The sequence below is a fragment of the Lichenostomus cassidix genome, chromosome 12, assembly GCF_008360975.1.
Source record: "Lichenostomus cassidix isolate B80296 chromosome 12, HeHo_3.0, whole genome shotgun sequence".
NCBI classification, from domain to species: domain Eukaryota; kingdom Metazoa; phylum Chordata; class Aves; order Passeriformes; family Meliphagidae; genus Lichenostomus; species Lichenostomus cassidix.
Genome location: NC_139493.1, coordinates 20701964 through 20726142, shown reverse-complemented (window position 1 = coordinate 20726142; position 24179 = coordinate 20701964). Strand labels below are relative to the sequence as shown.

The 24179-nt window shown below is 51.2% G+C and overlaps 2 protein-coding genes across 4 annotated transcripts; both read left to right on the top strand.

Moving 5' to 3' along the window:
- The first annotated feature begins 11072 nt into the window (after nucleotides 1-11072).
- Nucleotides 11073-13271, top strand: LOC146431938 (T-cell surface glycoprotein CD1b-3-like). Its single transcript, XM_085073184.1, has 6 exons — nucleotides 11073-11258; nucleotides 11583-11840; nucleotides 12001-12282; nucleotides 12387-12671; nucleotides 12777-12873; nucleotides 13039-13271. The coding sequence occupies exons 1-6, from the start codon at nucleotides 11180-11182 to the stop codon at nucleotides 13097-13099; spliced, it is 1062 nt and encodes a 353-aa protein (XP_084929310.1). The 5' UTR covers nucleotides 11073-11179; the 3' UTR covers nucleotides 13100-13271.
- A 6225-nt stretch (nucleotides 13272-19496) lies between these two features.
- Nucleotides 19497-22868, top strand: LOC146431937 (antigen-presenting glycoprotein CD1d-like). Of its 3 annotated transcripts, none has more exons than XM_085073181.1 (6): nucleotides 19497-19658; nucleotides 20855-21115; nucleotides 21657-21941; nucleotides 22046-22330; nucleotides 22460-22556; nucleotides 22692-22868. In XM_085073181.1, exons 1-6 carry the CDS (start codon nucleotides 19586-19588, stop codon nucleotides 22735-22737), a joined length of 1047 nt encoding a protein of 348 aa, XP_084929307.1. In that variant the 5' UTR covers nucleotides 19497-19585; the 3' UTR covers nucleotides 22738-22868. The 3 variants fall into 3 exon arrangements, with proteins under 3 accessions (XP_084929307.1, XP_084929308.1, XP_084929309.1); XM_085073182.1 differs by having other exon boundaries at nucleotides 19498-19658; nucleotides 20858-21115; XM_085073183.1 differs by having other exon boundaries at nucleotides 19523-19658; nucleotides 20933-21115.
- Nucleotides 22869-24179: the final 1311 nt, after the last annotated feature.

The following is a 24179-nucleotide window of genomic DNA, read 5'->3' as shown; positions in this document are numbered from 1 at the left end:
AAACTGGTTCCATTTATCTTCTCCTTAGTCCTTTCCCGCAAACCGAGGTCAAGGCTGAGTGCACCAATTCAATCCCTTCTGGCAAACTCTGCAGTGAGATGCACAGTGCGGGGGACCAGGAAGTGGGTGAAGGGTTGATAACAAGCCATAAGTAAGAGCAGTTATCCCTGGGTTGACCTTTATCACTGGTTATGTCAGAAGACAACACCCCACTTCCCTGATCTTAGCATTAAAAAGGATTTATTACCAAGAGCTGGGAATGTGCAGCCTGGAGAAGGCTTAAGGGCCATTTTATCAGTGTTCAAATGCCTGGAGGGAGAGAGCTGGGAGGCCAGAGCCTGGCTCTTGGCACTGGAACCCAAGGGCATGCCCAGAGGCAGAAAATTTGACCTGGGACACAGGAGGTACCGCTGCACATCAGGAAACACCTTTTCTCTGTGAGAGTGACCAAGCATGGCACAGGTTGTCCAGGGAGGTGTTGGAATCACCCACCTTGGGGATACTTAAATATGGTCCTAGGCAGCTTGCTGTGGGTGACCCTGCTTGGGCAAGGGCTTGGGCTCAATGGCCTCCAGAGTTCCCTTCCAGCCTTGGCCACAGTGTGATGGGATGAAGTGTTTCCTGAGAGAGTTTCCTTCCCTTGTTAAACTGTCTGTGTCTCGACCTGTGAATGTTTTCTCATGTTTGCCTTTGTGACTCTCTCCCCTATTCCCTGAGAGGGTGGGTGAGCAGCAGGATGGGGGTCACCTGCCAGCCAAGGCCACCCCCTCCCACCCCTGAAGGGACTGCAACCTGCAGAGGAGCCAGGTGGGAGTACAGGCAAAGCAAGAGTGTGGCAGGATGTCCCACCCCCTGCTCTTTCCCGCACAGATGGCTGGCATATAGAAAGCCAGCAAAAGGACAAAAGGCCCAGTGAGGGGTCAAAAAGGCCCAGCAGGGGTGTCATCTCTTGGCACCCCAAAGTCTAAACTCCAGCCAAAAGTCAACACCTTGGTATGGGAAAACAGATACGAAAAGAGATGAAAGGAAACATAATGTGACCAAAGGACACGCTTTTGCACTATAAAAGACACACGAATCCTCACAGAGGCAGAAGTCTCCTACACACACTCTGAAAACGTTCAAGACTTCTCCCCGGAATTTAGACACAAACTCTGCTGGTTACTTTCTTGGGAATTGAGGGGAAAGGATTTTTGATGTGTGTTCCACCACCAAATTGGCATTGGTAAGATACATTGGGTCCTAAATTGTATCATTTCTTTGCTGTCTGTAATAATAAGTACCTTTTTGTGCACTGCATTTTCGCTACTATTAGTTTCTTTTATTTTATTTCTGTGTAGTATGTAGTTTTGTCCCAAATCTTATGTGTGTCATTTTTGTGTCTAATAAATGATAATTTATGTATTATTAGACCTAATCGGCCATTGTTAAAGAACTTGCAAACGGGACTGCGCTTTGGGGTGCTGGCTGCCCCAATAAACTCCTGCCTCCATTCGTAACAAAGAGGTCACACTGTGCACAGACCCTGTACCTTGCACCTCTTGGTGCTTGCCTGGTGGCATCGAGTGTGACTTGCAGCTGTAACGAGCAGGAGGAAAAGGAGCAGGAGTTTGAGGGGAAGCTGAGCCTGGGAAAGGGCAGGAAGGAAGCCAAGTTGGTCTACTTCAAATGAGCATGTGTCCTGGGTAACCCAAAAGATTGTATTTCATATCTATCTGTGCCCAAAATTGTTCCTGTCTCTTTAGGATCCAGCACGCTGGATGGAAATTGAAGTGCAAGGGCCAGGGGTTGCTGGGATTCCTTTAAAAAGTTGGGAGGTCTCTCAGGCAGACCCCTGTTGCCTTGCAGTCTTTGCTCAAGGCAGAATCTTTGCTTAGGGGTTTTTTGTTGGTTTTTCTTTCCCCCCCTCCCTTTTGTTCCTCTCTTGCATCTTGGGCTGTCTCAAGGCAAATTCCAGGAGTGCCTGTCAGTTAGCAGTTGCAGCGCTACACCAGAAAGAACCAAGCAGCTCTGCTCCAGTCTGAGTTGCCCATAGCTTGCCAGCAGTGCCTTGCTGAGGCAAGAAGGCACCAAGTCACCCCAGCCCAGCTGCTTTGCTTTGCCTTGCTGTCTTCTTCTAAAAGGAAGGCAAAGTCTCCCCATGAGTTCTAGCCCTTTGCTGAGTATCAGCTGCCGCAGTGTGCCAGCTGCCTTTGCTGATGGAGTTGCCACCGCCAGAGAGTTAAGCAGGGAGGAAGGCTGACTCCATTTTTCCTTTGTCTCCCTACACGTGGTTGTCCATGGAGAATGCTATCTTGAAAGGGGGCAAAACCACTCCACTTTGGGTTTGTCTTTGTTCTGTGGAGTTTGTGGGATTTAGCAATTTTGTAACTAGTGATTATTTACTGTCATTTTTTGCCTGTTGCTTTCCCTGTTGCTGTTTTGCTTGTTAATAGACCTATTTTTTTCACTTACATCTACTCCTATTTCATTTCTCCTTATTGGTGGAAAGGGATTAATTAAAACTATAAAGGGAGGCAACTCATTCCAGAATGTCTACCTCCTAAATTATCTTAAACCAGATAGCCTGATTTATGTCTGCCTCCTCTGGGGACTGTGATGCTGTCCAACATAAAGGAGCACCATCATCCCAGAGGTCAAGCACATCCTGGGCAGCCTGGAGCTGGTTATTTTTCAGCTCAGACACAAAGGGCTAAGCTTTACCTTGTGATATCTTCCCTCTCGCTGACTCCTGCCAGAGCAGAACGCTGCCTGGTTACATCCCAGGGCTTCAGGTTTGTCCAGTACCATTCCTGTAAAGTCACCTCCAGGCAGGGTCAGCAGGGATTATCACCTGGGGTGCTAAATGTGCATCCATTTTAGAAAATCATTTTAGGTAGTAAAGAAAATGGTATTATCAAATCTAAATAAAAATAATTTTTACTTTAACTGGGTGTCACATAAAAAGGGCAGGTTGCTCAAACCCTTAATGTTTGATCATTCTGTCAGTGCCTACCATGGTTTAGGAATGGTACTCCCCAATTTAATGCTCCCACTGACACTCTCCAAACCATGCTGCTGCTCTCTTGCTCTCCACCATCCGCTCTTTCTCCCCCCTGCAGTGGGATAGAGAGAAGAACTGGAGGCACAAAAGGTAAAGATCATGAGTTAAGAACAGTTTACTGGAAACAAAAATGAGATAAGAAAACAGTATTAATAACAAAAGTGTACAAAAAAGGAGGGACTGATTCACATGCAAAATACTCACTGAAGAGCTTGACCCAATCCAACTGGAGCCACACCACACTGACTGCTCCCTCTGGCTCAGAACTGGCATTACCTGATTTCTCCCTCAGCCACGTTTTCTCAACTGGAAGAAACCCATTATCTCCAGAAGAGACTCCCTTTACCCCATCTGTTACAAATGGAGACAAGAGCCTCTGCCTTTTGCCTAGGCCTTTGGCAGCAGGCAGTGGCTCTTACTGGGGTGGCCCCAAGACCCGGTCTCGTTTGCAAGTTTTTAAATAATGGCCAATTAGGCCTAGTAATACATAAATTACCATTTATTAGACACAAAAACAACAGACATAAGCGTTGGGACAAAACTACATACTACACAGGAATAAAATGAAAGAAAACTACTAGTAGAGAAAGTGTGGCATGCGAAAATGTAGCTATTATTACAGCTAGCAAGAAATAATACACTTTAGGAACCAACGTATCTTACCAACGCCAATTTGGTGGTGGAGTATACTTCAGAATCCTTTCACTCAATTCCCAAGAAAGTAATCGGCAGAGCTTGGGTCCAAACTCCGGGGAGAAGGCTTGAACATTTCCAGAGTGTTTGTGGGAGACTTCTGGCTCTGTGATGATTCGTGTGTCTTTTATAGTGTAAAAGTGTGTCTTTCAGTCACGTTATCTGTCTTTTTTCATCTCTTTTGACATTTTCTCTACATACCAAGATGTTGATTCTTGGTTAGAGGCCCCAGACTCTCGGGTGCCAAGAGATAACCCCTTGCTGGGCCTTTGATCCAGCCTGGGTTATCTATGCACCAGCCATATGGTAGAGGGAGAGGGGGAGGATGTCTTGCCACACTGTACCCAGCAATGATGTGAGGTGGTATAGTATAATCTCTGGGTGCTGGCCATGCCCCTTCTGGCTACTGCAAAAATGAATCCTGTCCTGGCCAGAACCAGGGCATTATCCACCCCTTATTCTATACCATCTATCTAATGTAATTTCCACAGTCAATGGCTGCCCCTCCATGATGTCTGTTGAGTTCATTTAATCCATGGCTGTGCATTCTGTCCATCCTAGATGTCTTCCAGGAGAGGAGGGCTGGTGTGCTGTCAGCTGGTTGCAAGCCATGAGCTAACACCTGGTGTATCTGGAGCAGTCCATTCTCATTGACCATGGTAGTTATGGCACACACTGGCAGTGTCATTCAGCAACCAATATTATACAGTTCAACATTACAGACTGTTCTCACTCAAAAATCAAGTCTCCTTGATGTCCACATCATTTTTCCCTGTCTCTCTGCATTACCCACCAAGTGCACCCAGGTTCTTGAGCAAAAAGAGTCCCATGGGTGGGTTTGCCTTTGCTTGGGGCAGGACTAATCCAAACTGTCTTCCCTAACACACATCTCATTTGCACCACAGGGACTTTATCCCCGTCTGCGTTATGTGGAGGTTTTGACTGGGCAGGGCCAGCTCCATTGGTAGAGCCTCTAGTGTTAACTAACCAGTTTAACGCCTGCTTACCATTTGCTTCATGTAGATCCCAATGTGTGAAGGTCCCATACTCATTGCTTTTGATGTTTTTTAACAGTCTGTTGTACCATTCAATTTTCCCAGAAGTTGGCAAATGACAGGGAATATGATACACCCACTCACTCCCATGCTCTCTGGACCAGGTGTCCATGAGTCTGTTTATGAAATGAATCCCATTGTCAGACTCAGTTCTTTCTGGGGGGCTATGACATCACAGGACTTGCTTTTCAAAGCCCAGGATGGTGCTCTGGCCAGTGGCATGAGGCACAGAGTACATCTCCAGCCATCCAGTGATTGTTCCCACCATGGTCAGCACATAGCACTTGCCTTGGCAGGTTTGTGGGAGTGTGATGTCATTGATCTGCCAGGCCTCCCCATATTTATATTTTGACCAGTGTGCTCCCACATCACAGGGATTTTACGCACTTGGGCTGCTTGATGGCAGTGCACGTTTCACAGTTATGGATAACCTGGGAGATGGTGCCCATGTTCAAGTTGACCCCTCGATCATTAGGCCATCTGCATGTTGCATCTCTTCCCTGATGACTTGAAGCTTCATGGGCCCATTGAGCCAGAAATAACTCTCACTTGTGTTACCAGTCCAGACCCACCTGAGACACTTTAATCCTGACAGCACAATCCATCTGTCTGCTGCTGCAATATTCTTATGTAACCTGACTCTTGGGGTACGTGTTCATCCACACGATGGACTTCCACAGCCAACTTCTCTACCTGGGCAGTGGCGTCTTGCCGCAATTCGGCAGCCCAGATGGGTTTCCCTCTGCACTGCAAACTGATCTTTTTCCATTGCTCCAGCCACCACCCACAAGTCAGTGTAGAGGTAGAGCACTGGCCATTTCTCTCATTCAGCATCCAACTCAAAATCTTTAACTCTGCAAACTGACTTGATCCACCTTGTCCCTCAATAGCTTCTGCATCTTACATGTAAGTCTCCATACGGCAGCTTTCCATTTTCGATTTGTCCTAACATTACATCACATCAGGAATCATTAGTAAAGAGCATGTCACTTTTCATTTTCAGGTAGCTGATTTTCAGGTAGCTGAGTGTGTGGCTCCCTCCACACATGTCACCTGCTCCTCCTCCTCTTCTGGTGATAATCCAAAATTTTTGCCTTCAGGCCAATTTCTTATGGCATCCAAGATCTCCAGATGACTGGGATTTCCTCTTTAAGCTCACTGTGTGATCAGTGTGACCCTTTGAACATGCAGCCCAGCATTGGCAGTCAGGGTGCCAGGAGGAGCTGTGCTTCAGTGCCAATCACTTCTGAGGCAGCTTGAGCCCCTTAATAAGCTGCCAGAATCTCTTTTTTCAGCTGGGGTGTGGCAGGCTCTGGGTCCTTTGTATGCCTGACTCCAGAACCCCAGAGGTTGTCCTTGAGTCTACCCAGGGACTTTTTGCCAGAGGCTCCAGGAAAGACCATTCTCCCTGGCTTTGGTATAGATCACATCTTGTCCTGTCCTGACTGGCCCAAGGCCGACTGAATGAACAATCTCTTGTTTAATTTGTTCAGAAGCTTGTTGTTGTTCAGGACCCCACTTGAAATCATTCTTCTGGGAAACCAGGGAGAGAGGGCTTACAATCTGTCTGCACTCTGGGATATGCATCCTCCAAAAACTCACAGTGCCTGGGAAAGCCTCTGTTTCCTTCTTGAGAGTTGGTAATGACATGGCTGCTATTTTGTTGACCACACCCACTGGAATCTGATTACATCCATATTGCAATTTTACTCCTAAAAAATTAAGTTCCTGGGGAGGTTCCTGGGGAGGCCAAACCAGCCTTCAGGAAGATCTGGATTATCTTCTCCCCTTTCTCAAAACTTTCTCTGCTGTGTTCCCTCAGGTAATGATGTCATCAGTGTACTTCAAGTGTTCTGGAGCCGCACTGTTTTCCAGTGCAGTCTGGATCAGTCAGTGGCAAATAGTGGGGCTCTGTTTCCACCCCTGGGACAGTTGGTTACAGATGCACTGGATGCACCTCCAGACAAAAGCAAACTGTGGCCTGAACTCTCCTGCTAGAGGAATGGAGAAAAATGCACTGGCAATGTCAATAGTGGCATCATTTTTCTGCCTTGGTTACCAGTTCATGCTGAAGTTCAAGCATGTCTGGCATAGCAGTTCATTCAGGCCATGATAGTCCACCGTCACTCTGTACTCTCCATTGGACTTAAACACAGGACATACAGGACTATCAACAGGTGAGCGAGTATTGATGATGACTCCTTGGCTCTCCAGTTCTCGAATTATCTCATGGATGGGGGTCACAGAGTCCTGGTTGGTGCAGTGTTGTGGTAGCAATGATGCACTGTTGTGGTGGCAATCAGTACCTCTTGTTCTTGGACCCTCAGCAGTTCCACAGCAGAAACGTCCTCTGAGAGACCAGGAAAAGGATTCAGTTGCTTAAGTGCCTCTGTCTCCACAGCAGCTATCCCAAAAGACCAGTGATGTCCTTTTGGGTCCTCTCCTGTGGTGATATATGCCAAGGATACACAGGACCTCTGGACCAGTCACAATAGGGTATTTTTGCCATTCGTTCCCAGTCAGGCTCACTTCAGCTTCCAGTACAGTCCGCTGCTGCGATCCCCCTGTCACCCGAAAAATAGAGATGGATTCTACCACAACAGATCTTGATAGCATCAGGGTACGCTGTGCACCAGAGTCACTTAAAGTCATACTCTTGTGGGTTGTATATGCCAGGCCATCGGATCCACACTGTCCAATAGGTCTGATTGTCTTTCATCCATCTGGCTGGAGGCAGGGCCCCTCTAGTCCTGGTCACAGTACTCATTGCTCATTTCTTGTAAACATGAACTGGAGGTGCCTTTAAGAGGATTGGAAGCAACATCAGCCCTCCTGTTGTGTCTGAGGACTAGCCTGCTGGAAACTGCAGTGTCATTTATCCTTGAAGAACTTCCTGTAGTGGTTGTTCTTCATCTCAGCTCACATACCCATTATGCCAGGACAGAGGTGGGTTTTCTATGCCACGTCCTCATGTCCTCTCCATGTCATGCAGGTAAAACCACAGGCTACCTTGTGGTGTGTCCCCTCACTCTTGAGCAGGAGGAGGCTTGCTCTGAATAGCAGAGAGGCTCTGGTCTGTACTGGCAGGATATGGGACATTTCCTCTCTAGTTTGCTTGAGTCATTTGAGTCTGTCCTTCCACAACCAAGGCACAGGTCACTAGGGAGGAAAAAAGATAATCTTCATATTGCTGGAGTCAGGGAGTCACCTGAAGGACAGTTTGTTCTCCTTCTTTTGTTGACATCACTGCCAGTGAGTTGGTGTACTATGATGGTGATTCGTACAAATTTCTGTCACATGGATTGTGTACATGGGACTTCATTTGGACCTACAGGGGACTGCATGTTGTTTGTTTTGTCCCATGCACCTGCACAGGACAGAGGGCTGTGAATGGCTTCTCAGCTGCTCACCAAGAAGTGGCCAACAGTCATCTCAGGGGAGACCATGGGGACAAGTGATCACCTCACAGGACTGCAAAGACAAAAGTCCCCTTCTCTCTTCTCTCCAATGACTGTGCTTTGCCATCCCGACAGCCAAACACTCTCCTCTGGGTCTAGGATTAGTGGGAGGGACGTGGACTTTGTGGTGGCATAGCTGGACATCCCCTGGCTGATGCTGCTGGGGAAGTTGGTGCCATTTCTGGGCCTACCAGGCCACCACAGCATCCCTACTTCTCTCTGGGACAGCTCCAAGGAAGGGAAGGGGTTTACTGTCCTTTCGTCCCCATGTCTGACTCAGTGTCATGGGGTGCTGGAGCTGCTGCTGCAGCGACTGCAGCAGCCCCATATAGGCCTTTCCCATGTCCCTACAGCTGGAGACACTAAAAATGGCAACATGGAGCAGTGACACCTGGTCCCAGTTGTGCTTGGAAGGGTCACGTACCAATGTGGATAACTCTGTCCCTGTTGTGTTTAGTTGTTATGAGGGCACCGGTTATGATCCAATTATTAAGGTTCTTTGGAAATACCTCTGCCCAAGCTAAGGTGCAAATGAGACCATATGCCAGTCAATAGTATGAGTTTTATTTTATAGTAAATATGAGAAAGAAAAGAGAGAAAAGGAGGAGTAGGAAAAGAGGTGGGAGGGGACAGAAAGAGGGAGACAGAGACAGAATAACAAAAGTATCAACATCTGTGGATCCCAGCAATGTTGCGTTGATCCTCTCCAGCTGGTCTTCTTTGTGGTGATGGCCCCCCAAACAAAGCAAAGGATCCAGTGGGTTAATATACACTCAGGCCAGGAGCAATGTCCAGGCATGTCCCCCCGGGGGAGGGGGCAGCCTCTAGCAGCAGACTCTGCTTGCATCACGTGTGCTCCTGCGGTGCAAGGCCTAGAGCTTTGGGGAGTCTTTGATGGATTGTGACTCCCCCTCAGCTGCCTCTCACATGAAAGTCCTGTGGATGTGACCAGTCGGGTTGGGGGTTCCACAGCTGGGCCAGTTTGTGTAATGGAGGATGGGTGTTTATTGCCTCTGACCAGAGGTTATGCCATGCACCCCAAACCTCCTGTCCCCGCCCCTTCAGCGGGGGGGGGGGGGGGAAGTTTGTGCAAACTCGGCTTCTGTGGGCTGTGGTCTCCCCTGCTTCAACTAAGTTCTGGGTATTGCCAAACTCAGCCAGAGATGATTCTCAGTGGAGCTGGTGGGTTTGGCCTTTGTGCATGCATTCCTTTCCCTCAGCCTGAGATGACGAACAATAGGTTTCCCTTTATCTAATCTCAGCGGTTTGACTCTCAGTCCAAAGTCCCAGTCAGGCATCTTCAGGGAGGCTTCTTTGATTGTAGCTTCTTTATACAGTTTTTCTTATAATGAGCAAAACTTTATATCAATGTTTGAGGCATGAACTGTTTCAGTCTCTGACAGCACCCCACCTCAGACTTCCCCTTGGCTGTGGTTTCAGCTCTGCCTTCACCCTCAGTGTGGGCATCCCCCAGGAAAGGAGGAGAGAAACTGCAGGTGAGGGAGGAGCAGTGGATTTGGGACATTGTGGGGGTGAGGCTGGCTCTGGTCATCACATTGTCCCTCCAGCACTGAAGACGGGTGCCAGTTTGGACAGAGCAGGGGGTTGGCTCCCCCCATTTCTGTTCCCATGCACAGGGGACTCTTGGGGAAGGGCACTGGATTCAACACCAAAGCTGGTGGGAAGCAAAGGGGAGTTGCCAGGCTGCAGCCCATCCTCAGACCCTCCCCTGTGGGGGCATTTAGGGCAGAGTTTGGGCTCCCCAACACTGTGGGGTGCAGGGAAGCAGAAACGCAGCTCCCAGGACCTGTGGCATGGATAGAGCTCCATGGAAAGGGGGAAGCTGCACATCCAATGCAACTCCCTGTAATGGGCCGGATGATGGGGTCTCATACCAACTTGAAGATCCTGTCCAGCCAAGTGCCACTGCTCCAAGGGTCTGATGACTGTCAGTTGGAAACAGTCCTTTCCAGGCCCTGTAGCCCATCTCTCCCTTTGGGGACCACCACACTATAGCTTCTCTAGTCCCTTCCCTTCTTGCACCCCAAGAAGAGCTCCTGGAGGACTGCTTCCTCCAGCTGTTCCTGCAGCCATCCCTGACCCCCACAGCTGTGGTCCAGCCTGGAATTGCTCACCACCTCCTGGGAAGTCACTTCCCCAGCATCAAACCAGCAGTGCTGAGGAGTCAGAGGATATTACCATCAGCTCTTCTCCTTCACTCTCACCGCTCAGAGTTTTCCAAGGTCATGGTCCAGCTCTCCTGCAGGTGTGCCACATCACTGGCTTATATACCTGTGGCACATCATAGTGGCCTGGATGTGGGATGGTTTGGAGGTGACAAAGAGGCATGGGACCAGTGCACAGCCTGGGGGCACAGAGAGCTCAGGCATGAGGCCCTGTGGTGGGAATAGGGTTTGCCTGCCCTGTGAGAAAGACAGCAAGGTTGTTGTGAGCCCACCTGGCAGCACAGAGCAGGTGGCAATGTCTATTCTATGCAGGGCCAGACATGCCAGGCCTAAGTAAGGCACATTTCTATCAGGGCAATGGATGTAGCCCATGGTCAAGTGACACATCCACATGAAAGGGTGGGAGAAAAAAGGACTCAGTTCACCCATATCACCCTCGTTGTCAAAGAGCTGCTGCAGCCATGAGGGACTGCTCCTGCATCCAATGGGATGACCTTGCTCACAATCAAATTCCCCCAGCACTCACAGCCATACTCCGGATGCCACAGCTCACACCAAGTGGGAACCTCAGAACCCTCCCCTAAACCTCAGTGCCAGCCCCATTGGCTGCCAGGGCCATTAGCACCAGCAGAGCTGCCCGAGCAGAGCCAGCCTGGGGAGACATCTGAGGCCACATCTCTCAACAGTCTCTTCTTCCTGCTGCTGCACCCACTGCTACACACTCTGGGCTTCACCGCTGGAACCATGCAGACCCCTTGCTGCCACCTTCTCTCCCTCCTCCTCTACCTCTTCCTCCTCTCTGGAACATGGGCAGACCTGGAGGGTAAGTGGGACCCCTGGCTCATACACATCTACCTGCATGGGACTCTATAGGGGAGAGGCTTCCTGCTCCCCACCCACCTCTCACCTTGGGCACTTGCTTCCTCACCCCTCCTTGTCCCCTGGCTCTACACCTCCTCTCCAGCAGGGATGCAGACAGCACAGGCAGGTGCAAGGGGTTTGGATCTGGGGCTGCAAAGGGTATAAGTGGCTTATGAGGGGCCCACAGAACCCTGCAACATCAAGGACAAATCCCTCAGCCCCTCCACTTTCTTCAGCCCTCTTCCCTCAGTCCCATCTCCTCCCTGTCAAATTTTGTCTCATGTAGGGTCCTTCACTATCCGGCTGCTGCAGACCACCACCTTCCAAAACACTTCGATGGTGGACACGGAGGGGTTAGGCCTGCTGGAAGACATCGCACTTGGTTCTCTTGATAAACACACATGGTCCCTCCGCTTCTATCAGCCCTGGGTGCGCCCAGCCCTGCCCCATAGTGACTGGGACACCATTGAGAACCTACTAAAGATCTATTTGCAGCAGTTCAGCCATCTGATCAATGAAGGGGCCATGCAAAGGGACGTTCCCTGTGAGTACCCAGTCTTCACTGCATCTCCTCTCTGAACAGCAGCTGGGAAGTGGGGAAGGATCTGATTATGCTGGCGCTGTATAGGCGACACAGTGACTGTGTCTGCAGGAAGGCAATTCCAGCTCCTCATGCAACATCTCTCTCCTCTCTGCCCCACCAGACCCCTTTGTGACCCAATGCATGGCAGGCTGCGAGCTCTACCCCAACAGAACCTCCAGGTCCTTTGCCTATGTGGGTTACAATGGTCAGGATTTCCTCAGCTTTGACACAGAAAATGCCACCTGGACCCTCTCCCAGGACAGCAACTTGTCACGGTATGTTTGGTCACTTCTCCAGAACTACACTGCCTTGAGTGAGCTGGTGGAAGTTCTCTTCAATGACACCTGTGTTGATGACATGGAGGTGTTACTGCACTATGGGAGGGCAGCTTTGGAGAGAAAAGGTGAGACCACTCTGACCCTGCAACAGCCACCCCAAAGTCCCCCACACTGGGGCCAGGCTGTGCCCCAACACGGCTTCCCCCACCCCTCTGGTTTCATTCCCCAGAGCTGCCTGTGGCCACGGTCTTTGCCCGCACCCCCAGCCTAGAACAGCTGCTGCTCGTTTGCCATGTCACCGGCTTCTACCCCCGCCCCATCAGTGTGACCTGGCTGCGGGATGGCCAGGAGGTGCCTCCAGGCCCGGCGCTCAACACCAGCAGCATCCTGCCCAACGCTGACCTCACCTACCAGCTCCGCAGTGTCCTGGCCGTGGCCCCCCACGATGGGCACAGCTATGTCTGCCGTGTGCGCCACCGCAGCCTGGGCACCCGCAGCCTTCTCATCCCATGGGGTAGGTGCCACCCATGGGGATGAGATGCAGCTCCTGAGCCACACTGCCCTGCAACATGGAGCAAACTCCAGAAAGTTCATGGCAGCTTCTCCTTATGTTTCCCAGGGAACTCAGAAGTGGTGCTGATCACAGGGCTCATGGCTGGACTGCTTGCAGCCATGGCCATAGCTGCAGTGTCTGTGCTTTGGGTGTGGAGACAAAGGTGAGTCCCTGTCTGCCTTTGGAGCAGCAGTGAGAAAAGAGGGGAGGAAATACCATGGGGATTTCTGCACCGAGCAGCTCTTGCTTTGGCCCTGCCAGATGCTTTGTGCACTCCCACAAGGTCTCTGCCATAGAGCAATCATAATCGGTCCCCCTCTCATTTCAGAAAGCACCAGCGGATGGCAGAATCAGAGTCCAGGAACTCCATCCTGAGCAAAGAAACTTAGCTCAGAAGGGACCCAACAATCCCCATTCCCTTCCACTGCCTTCACAACATGAGCTACCTTTTCCCTGCTTCACCTAAGTTCTGGGTATTGCCAATTGTGAAACTAACTCGATTCAAAGATGCACAAGAGAAACCTGGGCAGCTTTTGACTCACTTGAATTTTCTGAACAGATACAAATCTTTGCTTGTGGCACTGGCCTTTGCACCCACTGATGCTCAAGGGCACCTCAATGCCCAATGGCAAATTCTCCTGGTTCTGGTACAGTAACACTTTTGTCAGTAGGTGGAAAGCTGTACCCTTCTACCATCACTTTCTAGTATTTTTTTCCCTAAAAATTGCCTTTATAAACCATATTCCAGAAAAATTTGTGCTGAGACTCAACTGTTCCACACAGACTAACAGAACCTGGCCAGAAATGGCTTTTCAGAGTGCTAACACTGAAACTCTGGTGCAATGTGTGGGAGCTGCAGATGTGTATAAATGAAAATAAACCATTCATATTTTCACTAAGACCATGTGCCTTTCCTAAGGAGAGCTGGATGGGCTTGGAGAGGTTTTGATCAGCCACGTATAGAAGCTGAAACACCACTGAATTATTTGCACTAATTGCAGGAAGCACCAAGGAAGGCATGGGGAAAAATCAGTACATGTGTGCCTCTGCATAAACAAACATATTCTTACATGCTGCAAGGAAATAAGCAACGGTGCACATGGGGGTGAAGTGACCCCAAGGCTCCTAATAAAGGAGAAAAAGGAAGCCCATGTCCCATCAAAGATAGCAGAGTTCATACATACAGAGAAAGGCATCTAGTTCATGCTCCCAATCAATTTGAACATGTAGGTTCAAAAGGTTTGGTTTCACTGGACAACTTCCTGCAAAGTTTCCCAGGAAAAATCTGGCAGCTGTGTGCAAACCAGAAAACCTGGCTGGCTTGTGGCCACATCCACCACAAATCCAATGGCAAGGCCCTGGAAACCAAAACGCTGGGGTCAGGACTGCATTTCCCTGGCAGCCAGAGTCACCTGCTGGCATCACAGGACTCAAGGACCTCACTGCAGGAGGAATGATGCCAAGACTCTTCCTGCTGACTGGGAACAGACAGATGAAACTCTTAAGTGTTAACACTTGGCCATGTCTCCCTGCAGCCTTGGCAATGACAGGGCAAAGGGGGCGATTCCTCTCCCAAGCAGAGTGGAACATCCTGCAGCACTCACAGGACAGGGCAAACAGGTTGTCAGAAACTGAAATAGTTCATGCCTCAAACACTGATATAAAGTTTTGCTCACTATAACAAAAACTGTATAAAGGAAGTACAACCAAAGAAGCCTCCCTGAAGATACCTGACTGGGACTTTGGACTGTAAGTTAAACCACCTAGATAAGACATTATTTTTCAATCATCTCAGGCCTAAGGAAAAACAAACAAGGCTAAGGGAAAGGAATGCATCCACAAGAGAGCCAAACCCAGCAACCATGCTGAGAGTCTTCTCTGGCTGGATTTGGGGTGGGGGAGACCATAGCCCACAGAAGCCAGGTTTACACAGGCTCCCCCCCAAAATGGGAGGAGGAGGAGGAGGTTTTGGGTGTGACCTCTGGTCAGAGGCAATAAACACCCATCCTCCATTACACAAACTGGCCCAGCTGTGGAACCCCCCAACCCCACTGGCCACATCCACAGGACTTTCACATGAGAGGCAGCTGAGCCCCACAAAGTGCTCCCCAGAGGCCTTGCACCACAGGATTGCATGTGATGCAAGCAGATCCAGAGTCTGTTGCAAGAGACTGCCCCCCTCCCCCAGGGGGTCATGCCTGGACATTGCCACCTAGCCTGACTGAATATTATGAATATTAACCCATTGGATCCTTTGCTTTGTTGGGGGGACCATCACCACAAAGAAGACCAGCTGGAGAGGAGCAGCAAAACATTGTTGGGACCCACGGATGGTGATATTTTCTTTATTCTGTCTCTGTCACTCTCTTTCTGTCCCCCCACCTCTTTTCCTACTTCTCCCTTTCTCTCTTTTCTTCTCTCTCTCATATTTACTATCAAATAAAACCCATACTATCGACTGGCAATACGGTCTCGTTTGCACCTTAATCTGGGCAGAGGCATTTCTAATAACCTTGATAACTGGACCATGACACAGGTGCAGCCAGTGAGCAAACCCGTTGAGGAAAGGTGTTCCTTTCCTCCTGAATGACCTCCTGTTTCCTGTGAATGGCCTCCCAAGAGACCCTACAGTATCATACCCACAAACACCTGGTAGTAGGGAGGTGTCTGCAAGTGTTTGCTCACATCCCCCAAGAGACCTTACAATAACACGCCCCACCCAGGCATTTTGAGAGGGTTCTTCAGGCACCTCGTCCCAGCCCAGTGCAGCGGGTGCTGCTGCCTGCCCACCCACTCAGTACAGCACGCAGTCACTGCATCCTTGTCCACCCCACCCTGAATCACACAGCCACAGCTTGGGGGGTTATGGCCCTCATCTCAGGGGAAATTGCAAGGACCAATATGTGTCAGGAACCAAAGATGTGTCTAAGGCCTACCATATTTGGTCCACTGTAGCGCCTATCGACAAGATAATGTAGAAGAAGACCTTATTGTTAGTTGGTAGGACTTTACCCTTTGCAAATGAAACAATGTGTTGGTCACCTGGTGGGATTCAACCTCTGGAAGGGGAACAATAAACGATAAAGCCACTGTTAGCATGGAGGTGTTATCACAGTGCCTTGGTTTTTGGAGGCAAAGTTTCAGGAGGAAACGCTCTGGAATGAGCACATCCTCCCAAGAGAAAAGGCCTTCTGCCTTTCTTCTGCCAATGAAACAAATTAACAACAGCAGGTGAAAGTGGAAAAAAACCCTCAACTATTTATTAACACAGACTGAAACTGGGAAAAACAAAGAGAAACAAAAAGGGAAAAGGATGCTCGCAAGGAGCTGACAACACAGCAGGCGAAGCTGTAGGGTTTCGGCGACTCTTTGCCTCTTCACTTAATGGTGTGGCCTTCCTCAGAGTTCGGACTGGCCAGGGCCACCCAACAGGCTCCCCCAGCCATAGAGAAGGGAAGGAAGGTAGGCAGGCCAGGGGAAGGAAAAAAAAAACCAACAAAACCTTTTCCTAAGCTAGCAGGAAGAGCAGTGAAGAGAGCAGTGTCGCGTCACCAGTGCGCTCCCTCCCGAAGCGCGGCAGAGAACCGTCGCCCTCACAAAGCTCCGCAGAGAGCCGTCTCCCCCCAGGCCATTGGACTGAGCTGCTTTTATAGCCAGTGCTGTTGGACCGAGCCATTTAACCGACCCGCAGGTGCCGGTTCGGATGAGCTGACCATTCAGTACGCCGCTGAACTGACCCCCAGGTGTGGGCTCGGTTGAACTGACCATTCGGTCGGCCATTTAACCGACCCTGGCTCCAGCCCCACCCCCTGGGTCCATCTTAAAGGCACAGAAGTCCTAGGCATTAAACAGATGGTTAAGGAACAAAGTAGCTTCATAACGTCACCCCAGGACACATGGGCAGTTGTGACCTCATCTCATGCACTGGCCCTGTATGAGGTGATGTTGTAAGTGGCAACTCCCGAGGATGAGATTTAAGGTGTGGTTCTGGGGTGGAGTGGAGAGGAAGACAAGACGCACGCCGTTATCATCCAGCGGATGCCCTGAAGGTGCACTGCCTTCCTACCCCTCCTGCTCAGAAGCCATGCTCCATCTCCTTCTCTTGCTCTGTGGCTTCTCCAGAATAGAGGGGTTGGTATGTATTAATTGCTACCGTGACTAATGAAAATAATTTGCTTTGCAATTCTGAATGTGTCTTGAGTTTGTTGTGCATGGGCATCCTCCCGAACCCATAACACAATGTCAGCTGTGGGGCCTTCGAGAACCAGTGGGCACATGAGAGTTTCAAACTCTTACAGTCTCTTGGGGCAGGGGTAGAGTGAGGACCAGTAATCACTTGAGAGGACTGTAAGAACCAATGTCACCTGAGGGAACTGTGGGAACCAGTGGTAACCTGGGGGTGACTCTGAGGACCATGGTCACTTGAGAGGACTGTGAGGACCAATGGTCTGTGTGAACCAACAGCTCCCTGTTCCCTTGGGATGTTTTCAGACCACAGAAGTGACAATATGAAGGAGGAGGAAGTCGTGAGCAAAAATGAAAGTGGAAAAAACCCCAAACATGAAAAGTACATTAAATAGAGAAGCAGAAGGCCTAAAGCAGAACTTTAAAGCAGATCCACTGCAACAGTGGGAGACATCTGGAGGAAATTCAGAAGGGGCTGACCACCCTGTTATGATCTAAATATTAAAGTTCTTTAGAAATACCTCTACCCGAATTAAGGTACAAACGAGACCATATGCCAATCAATAGTATGGGTTTTATTTGATAGAAAATATGAGAGAGAGAGGGAAGAAAAGAGAGAAAAAGAGAAGTAGGAAAAGAGGTGGGGGGGACAGAAAGAGAGAAAGAGAAAATGTCACCATCCATGGATCCCAACGATGTTGCGTTGATCCTCTCCAGCCGGTCTTCTCGGTGGTGGTGGTCCCCCCGAAAAGCACAGAATGCCATGGGTTAATATACACTCAGGCCAGGGGCAATGTCCAGGCATGTCCCCCCGGGGGAGGGGGCAGCCTCTAGCTGCAGATTTTGCTTGCATCACGTGTACTCCTGTGGTGCCAGGCTTAGCACTCTGGGGGTCTGTGATGGATTGTGACTCCCCCTCAGCTGTCTCTCACGTGAAAGTCCCGTGGATGTGGCCTGTGGGGTTGGGGGTTCCACAGCTGGGCCAGTCTGTGTAAACCTGGCTTCTGTGAGCTGTGCTCTGCCCCCACCCCAAACTCAGCCAGGGATGATCCTCAGCACAGCTGGTGGCTTTGGCCTTTGTGGATGCATACCTTTCCCTCAGCCTGAGATGATTGAACAATAAGGTTTCCCTTTATCTAATCTCAGCAGTTTAACTCAGTCCAAAGTGCCAGTCAGGTATCTTCAAGGAGGTTTCTTTAATTGTAGCTTCTTCATACACTTTTTGTTATAATGAGCAAAACTTTATATCAATGTTTGAGGCATAAACTATTTCAGTCTCTGACACACCCTCAAAAGCCAGGTGCCTGGGCCTGTCCTACAAGCAGCTCAGACACCGGTAATGCCCCATGCACCTGCACAGAACAGAGGGCTGCGAATGGCTTCTCAACTGCTCACCAAGAAGTGGCCAACAGTCATCTCAGGGGAGACCATGGGGACAAGTGATCACCTCACAGGACTGCAGAGACAAAAGTCCCCTTCTCTCTTCTCTCCCTGGTTGTCCCAATGGCTGTGCTTTACCATCCTGACAGCCAAACACTCTCCTCTGGGTCTAGGACTAGTGGGAAGGATGTGGACTTTGTGGTGGCATAGCTGGAAATCCCCTGGCTGATGCTGCTAGGGAAGCTGGTGCCATTTCTGGGCCTACCGGGCCACCACAGCATCCCTACTTCTCTCTGGGACAGCTCCATGGAAGCAAAAGGATTCAGTGTTTGGATGCTACCGAGGTGCACCCCTCAGACTTGCCCTCCACTGTAGTTTTGGTTCTGCCTTCACCCCCAATGCAGGCACCACTCAAAAAAGGGAAGAGAAACTGCGTGTTGAAGAGAGGAGTCAGGGAGGAGCAGTCAATCAGGAACATTGTAGGGGAGATGCTGACTCTGGTCACCCCATCATCCCTCCAGCACTGGACACTAATGCCAGTGGGGACAGAGCAGGGGGATGGCTCCCCCCATTTCTGATCCCATGCACAGGGGGCTCTTGGGGAAGGGGACTGGATTCCATACCAAATTTGGTGGGAAGCAAAGAGGAGTTGTCAGGCCCATCCCCAGGTGTTTAGAGCAGCATTGGGGCTCCGCAGCAGCGTCCTACAGCTTGGGAGTAGGTAGAACAGCTTGTCACTTCCTCCCTGGGAGCCCCATCCCCAGAGTTAGGCAAGTGATGCAGGAGCAGCCCGAGCTGGACATACCAGGAGTGGGAGGGGGGGTGACCCAAACTATCCCTTCTCCCTATGTGGGGGCTGAGAGGATAGCAACCATCTTTCACCATTCAGGTCTGAAATCCAAAAGTCACCGTCACCTCCATCGGAGCTGATGCATCCCACAAGAACAGGGACAGGACAATTTAATATTGGTGGGGAGGGGGGTGTCAAGGAAACCCAGTTTAGATCCTTGAATATCTTTTTTCCTAGTGCAGTTTCCTGGGACTCTCTTTCCCTGCCTTTGCCTTCTGGCTGGGGTTTTTCCAGCCTTAGCCTGTCATGGCACTTCATGCTCAAGACCTTATTTCAGTTTTTGCCCCTCCCACACATCCCCAGCCTTCAGCTTGGGACCTCTGGGCCCCTCCCTGACACATTCATTCTGGTCCAATTGGTGGAGAGCCACCGCAGTGACTGCTGGGTTGGACTGAAGCTTGGGATCCCACAGGTTCTTCCTCCTCCCACAGTCACTGCTGCTGCTTCCTTTACATGCACCATGCAGCCCACTCACCTCCTCCTCTTCCTCTTTCTCCTGATCCTCTTCCCTGGGATGTGGGCAGACCCAGAGGGTAAGTGGGAGCCCTGCCTTGCCTCAATTGCTCTCAACCCCCACCCTGTCAGAGGACCCCACAAATTCCTCAGGGGAGGCATAGCCGGGCCACTGTGCCATATGGTGGGTGGGGGGGAATGATCCCCAGCATCAGAGGCCCACCTCCCACTGTGCAGCATTCAAACCTACTTTGTCCCTACCCACCCTCTCTGTTCCTGCCTCCAGCTTAGGACTTCTGCCCCACCAGCTCCAACACAGGGCCTTGGGCACACGAGAAGAAACACCAGGGGTCCCCATCCAGGCCTTGGGTGTTGAGGTTCCCCCCAAGATGTCCTCTTCCTGCCAGGAGCTCATGGGTTCCAGGCGAGTCTCTGCTCCACATGGTACTGAGGGCCCCTTCCAGCAGCCCCTTGCTCGTTAGGGAGCTGCACCTGCAAGAGTGTTTCGGGCATTGCTGTTACAGAGCGTTTTATCACAGCCCCATGAGACCTCATGCTTCCGGTGCAGGCAGCACTAGACGCGGAAAGGCAGGACTGATCTCTGTGCTGGGCTGATGTCCTGGCCCTATCAGGGAGCCCCAAACCTCGACAAAATGCCCTTTCCTATCAACCATCCTCCATATCCTCCACACTGTGTGCCAGTCTTTGGCACAAACAGGTCCTGGCACAGGTGCTTCTCCTGGGGGGAAACATCACCCCAAACGAGCAACAAGGTGCCCCTTCATCTGCTCTGCTGTTAGACAGCAGCACTGGCCAGGAGGGAGGCATGGAAGGGAGGCTAAAATCCCCTGCAGAAGACAACCACTTCATTGAAAGCAAAATAGAGAAGGAAAAAGAGCAGTGAAGTCAGAGGAAGTTCAGACAGGAAAGCAACCCTGAGCAGGATGAAGAGCATAGGAACTGCAGAATGATTTGGGGTGAAAGGGACCTTTAAAGGCCATTCAGTCCAACCCCCCTGCCATGCGCAGGGACACCTTCCCTACTCAGAGACCTGAACAACCTGACCTTGAATGTTTCCAGGGATGGGGCATCCACCATATGTCTGGGTAACATGTGCCAGGGTCTCACTGCTACCCTAACAGTAAAAGCTTTCTTTCTTACTATCTAGTCTGAATACTGTGTTCCCCCTCCAGCACCTCCACTTCCCCTGTTTCCCCTGTAGCACCTCCACTCATCTGCTTCCTGCACCCCTTTCCATCTCCATTGTCTCTCCTAGCAGAGCCAGAGGTTATCCAGTACCTCCTGACTGGCTTCTTTGTCAACATCAGCTCTGCTGAGGTGTCATGCTTGGCAGTCGTAGGGGACATACCCATCTTTACACTGGATCCTGCCAACTGGAGTATCCACTTCTACTGGCCCTGGGTCAGCCGGGCTGCAGCTGAGGGTGATGGGGAAAAGATGATGTCCCAGTACAAAATCGTTCTGCGCAATATGATCCGATTTGTGCACGATACAGTTCAGCAGACAAAACAGCACTGTGAGTATGAAATTAACCCTGCCAGAGCCCTAGTCCTTCTCCCCACATTCTGGCTGTGGCCTCCCCCTCACCAGGATGGCATTTGTGGGGGTCTCAGAGGGTGCAACAGCTCCTGAAACACTGCAGCTGCTCGGGCATATGACTAGCAGGAGTGGGTAGGGCAGCAGACCAAAAATACCCCTCAGGGCTTCTGCCATCTGGCACAGGGAACCCCTCTGCATGTCAGGGAGCTGCCACCAAATTCACTGGAGGCGCAAGACTGACACAGCAAAGATCATGAAAGACAAAATTGGGGGAAAATATTTTCGGGGACAGAGTTCTTTTTAAGCAAGCACCCTACACCAGTATCCACTCCACTCTTCCAAGAGGGCTGAGGGCTTGCGGCGTGTCCAGGGTCTCCTGAAGCATGACCTTATGCCCTGCTGCTCATTGCACCCTGCTCTCCCCTGCACCCCTGTCTGTACCCTCAGCCACATCCCACCTCATGCCACCCACATTCCACACACTCATGGGACCTCTTCACTGGCTTTGCCCTTGACAGACCCATTGGTGGTCCAGTTCCGTGCAGGCTGTGTGCTGTACCCCAATAGGACAAGCTGGGGCTTCCTGAATGCTGGCTGGGGTGGCAGAGACCTTGTAGCTTTTGAGGTAGATAAACAGCGCTGGGAGACCCAGCAGCCATCACAGGTGGCAGAGCTGGTCAGCAAGAGCCTCAACAGGCAGAAGTCCGTCACAGTGTTCCTGGAGTATCTTCTCAGCACCTGGATATGCCAGAGCAACTTCCTCACCCTGAAGAGGCATGGGAGGGCAATTTTGGAGAGAAAAGGTAAGACCACTCTGACCCTGCAACAGCCACCCCAAAGTCCCCCACACTGGGGCCAGGCCGTGCCCCAACGCGGCTTCCCCCACCCCTCTGGTCTCGTTCCCCAGAGCTGCCTGTGGCCACGGTCTTCGCCCGCACCCCCAGCCTAGAACAGCTGCTGCTCGTTTGCCATGTCACCGGCTTCTACCCCCGCCCCATCAGTGTGACCTGGCTGCGGGATGGCCAGGAGGTGCCTCCAGGCCCGGCGCTCAACACCAGCAGCATCCTGCCCAACGCGGACCTCACCTACCAGCTCCGCAGTGTCCTGGCCGTGGCCCCCCACGATGGGCACAGCTATGTCTGCCGTGTGCGCCACCGCAGCCTGGGCACCCGCAGCCTTCTCATCCCATGGGGTAGGTGCCACCCATGGGATGAGATGGGGTGCAGGCTGCTGATAGCAGGCACTGGCCCTTGTGAGAGGCAGCTCCATCTCACTGGCACTGCCATCCTCACAAAGTCGCTCTCTTCTCTCCCTGTCCCAGAAAACCACAGCGCAGCCCCAACCATCAGCATCACCCTTGCAGTGCTGCTTCTTACAGCCACAGCCTCTGCCGGGGGATTTTGGTGGTGGAAGCGCAGGTGAGCTCTCCCTCCCATCACCTGCTGTAAGATTTATGGGCATGTAGGCCAGTCCAGGGTTGAAGCAGCAGCAGCAGCTGTGTAGGAGTGAACTCCCTGACTGTCAGCACAGCCCGTGGTGTCCCCCCTTTGCAGGAAAGGTAACGAGGCTACATGGGAGACCAGGGAATTCATCATTTGAGGCCTGGTTGCCCACCCAGCAAGAAGTGCTTGCTCTCCCTGCTTATTTCATGTCCCACCCCTGACCCATCAGCACCAACGTGATTTTTTTCTTCAAAACCTCTGCATTAAACAGCTACAAACTTCCCCTGATACATGTGGCACCTGTGGTTCTCACCCTTCTTCCCCCTCAGGAGCTTTTCCCAGGGAACTCCTCAGCACACTACAGAGATTCCATATGGCAGCAAGGAAGACTCTTCCTTTACCTAGACTCTGGTTGATCTCCACCTGGCATGTCAGGAGAAGCCAGTCCTCCGACAGCCTCTCCCACAACTCTCCATGGCCAGCGTCTGTTCCTGACAGGGCAGTTACAACCTGAGGCCAGACCACTGTGGGGCTGCTGAGTGAGATGTGCGATGGAGCAGGCCATAAACCAGGGAGAGATAGAGAGATCTATCTCTTGGGGAGAGAAGGGGAAGGGGGGACCCAAGTGACATCCCTGACAAAGGAAGGCATTTTGACCACGTAGAGCTGCTCCAGCCCCAAGCCTGATCTCACCCTCTGTCCAGAATGGTTTTGGATCAGGATCTCCTCCACGCCTGGCTCTTGCCCCCATGCCAGGCATCCCCCCCATCTCTGTAAAAGCTGGAGGGATGGGGGATTGTCACCCTTCCACTATGCCTGAGAGCCATGAAAGAGCCATGCTGAGGCTCTGGGAGACTCTGAGCAGCACACCATACAGCAGGATGTGGAATGAGGATTGTCATCAGTTCGTTATGTATTGTCCATATTGCTCCTTGCTCCTCACCCTGCTCCAGTGTGGAGTCCCACCCATAGGAGACAGTCTTCCACAAACTTCTCCACAATGGGTCCTTTACATGGGCTGCACTTCTTCACAAACTGCTCCAGCATGGGTCCTTTTTATGGGGTCAGTCCTTCAGGAACAGGCTCCAATGTAAATTCTCCTCAGGGTCACAAGTCCTGCCAGAAACCTGCTCCAGCGCAGGGTCTTCATAGGGTCACAGCCTCTCTCAGAGACACTCACCTTCTATGGCATGGGGCTTCTCCAAAGGCTGCAGGTGGATCTTTGCTGGTGTGGACCTTCATGGGTTGCTGCAGGACAGTTGCTTCACCATGGTCTTCACCACAGGCTGCATGGGCACCATCTCTGCTTGGGTGCCTGCAGCACCTCCTCCCCCTCCTTCCTCACTGATTTCAGTGTCTCCATAGTTGTTTCTCAGATATTCTTACTTCCTCTCTCCCAGCTGCTGTTATGCAGCAGTTTTTATCCCTTCTTAAATATAGTACTGCCACTCATGGGCTTGCCCTTGGCCAGTGGCAGTCCATCTTGGAGCCAGCTGGAGCTGGTTGTACTCAACATGGGGGCAGCTTCTGGTGTCTTCCCACAGAGGCCACCCATGCAGCCCCCCTGCCACCAGAACTTTCCCACGTAAACCCAGTACT

What these genes read in the sequence shown, in the direction of transcription:
- LOC146431937 (XM_085073181.1), top strand. Translation starts at nt 19,586, where the DNA reads ATGCAGCCCACTCACCTCCTCCTCTTCCTCTTTCTCCTGATCCTCTTC. An exon ending in TCAGCAGACAAAACAGCACT is followed by an intron (nt 21,116 to 21,656) that starts GTGAGTATGAAA and finishes TGCCCTTGACAG; the next exon opens with ACCCATTGGTGGTCCAGTTC. An exon ending in GGCAATTTTGGAGAGAAAAG is followed by an intron (nt 21,942 to 22,045) that starts GTAAGACCACTC and finishes CTCGTTCCCCAG; the next exon opens with AGCTGCCTGTGGCCACGGTC.
- LOC146431938 (XM_085073184.1), top strand. Translation starts at nt 11,180, where the DNA reads ATGCAGACCCCTTGCTGCCACCTTCTCTCCCTCCTCCTCTACCTCTTC. An exon ending in CATGCAAAGGGACGTTCCCT is followed by an intron (nt 11,841 to 12,000) that starts GTGAGTACCCAG and finishes CTGCCCCACCAG; the next exon opens with ACCCCTTTGTGACCCAATGC. An exon ending in CTTTGGGTGTGGAGACAAAG is followed by an intron (nt 12,874 to 13,038) that starts GTGAGTCCCTGT and finishes CTCTCATTTCAG; the next exon opens with AAAGCACCAGCGGATGGCAG.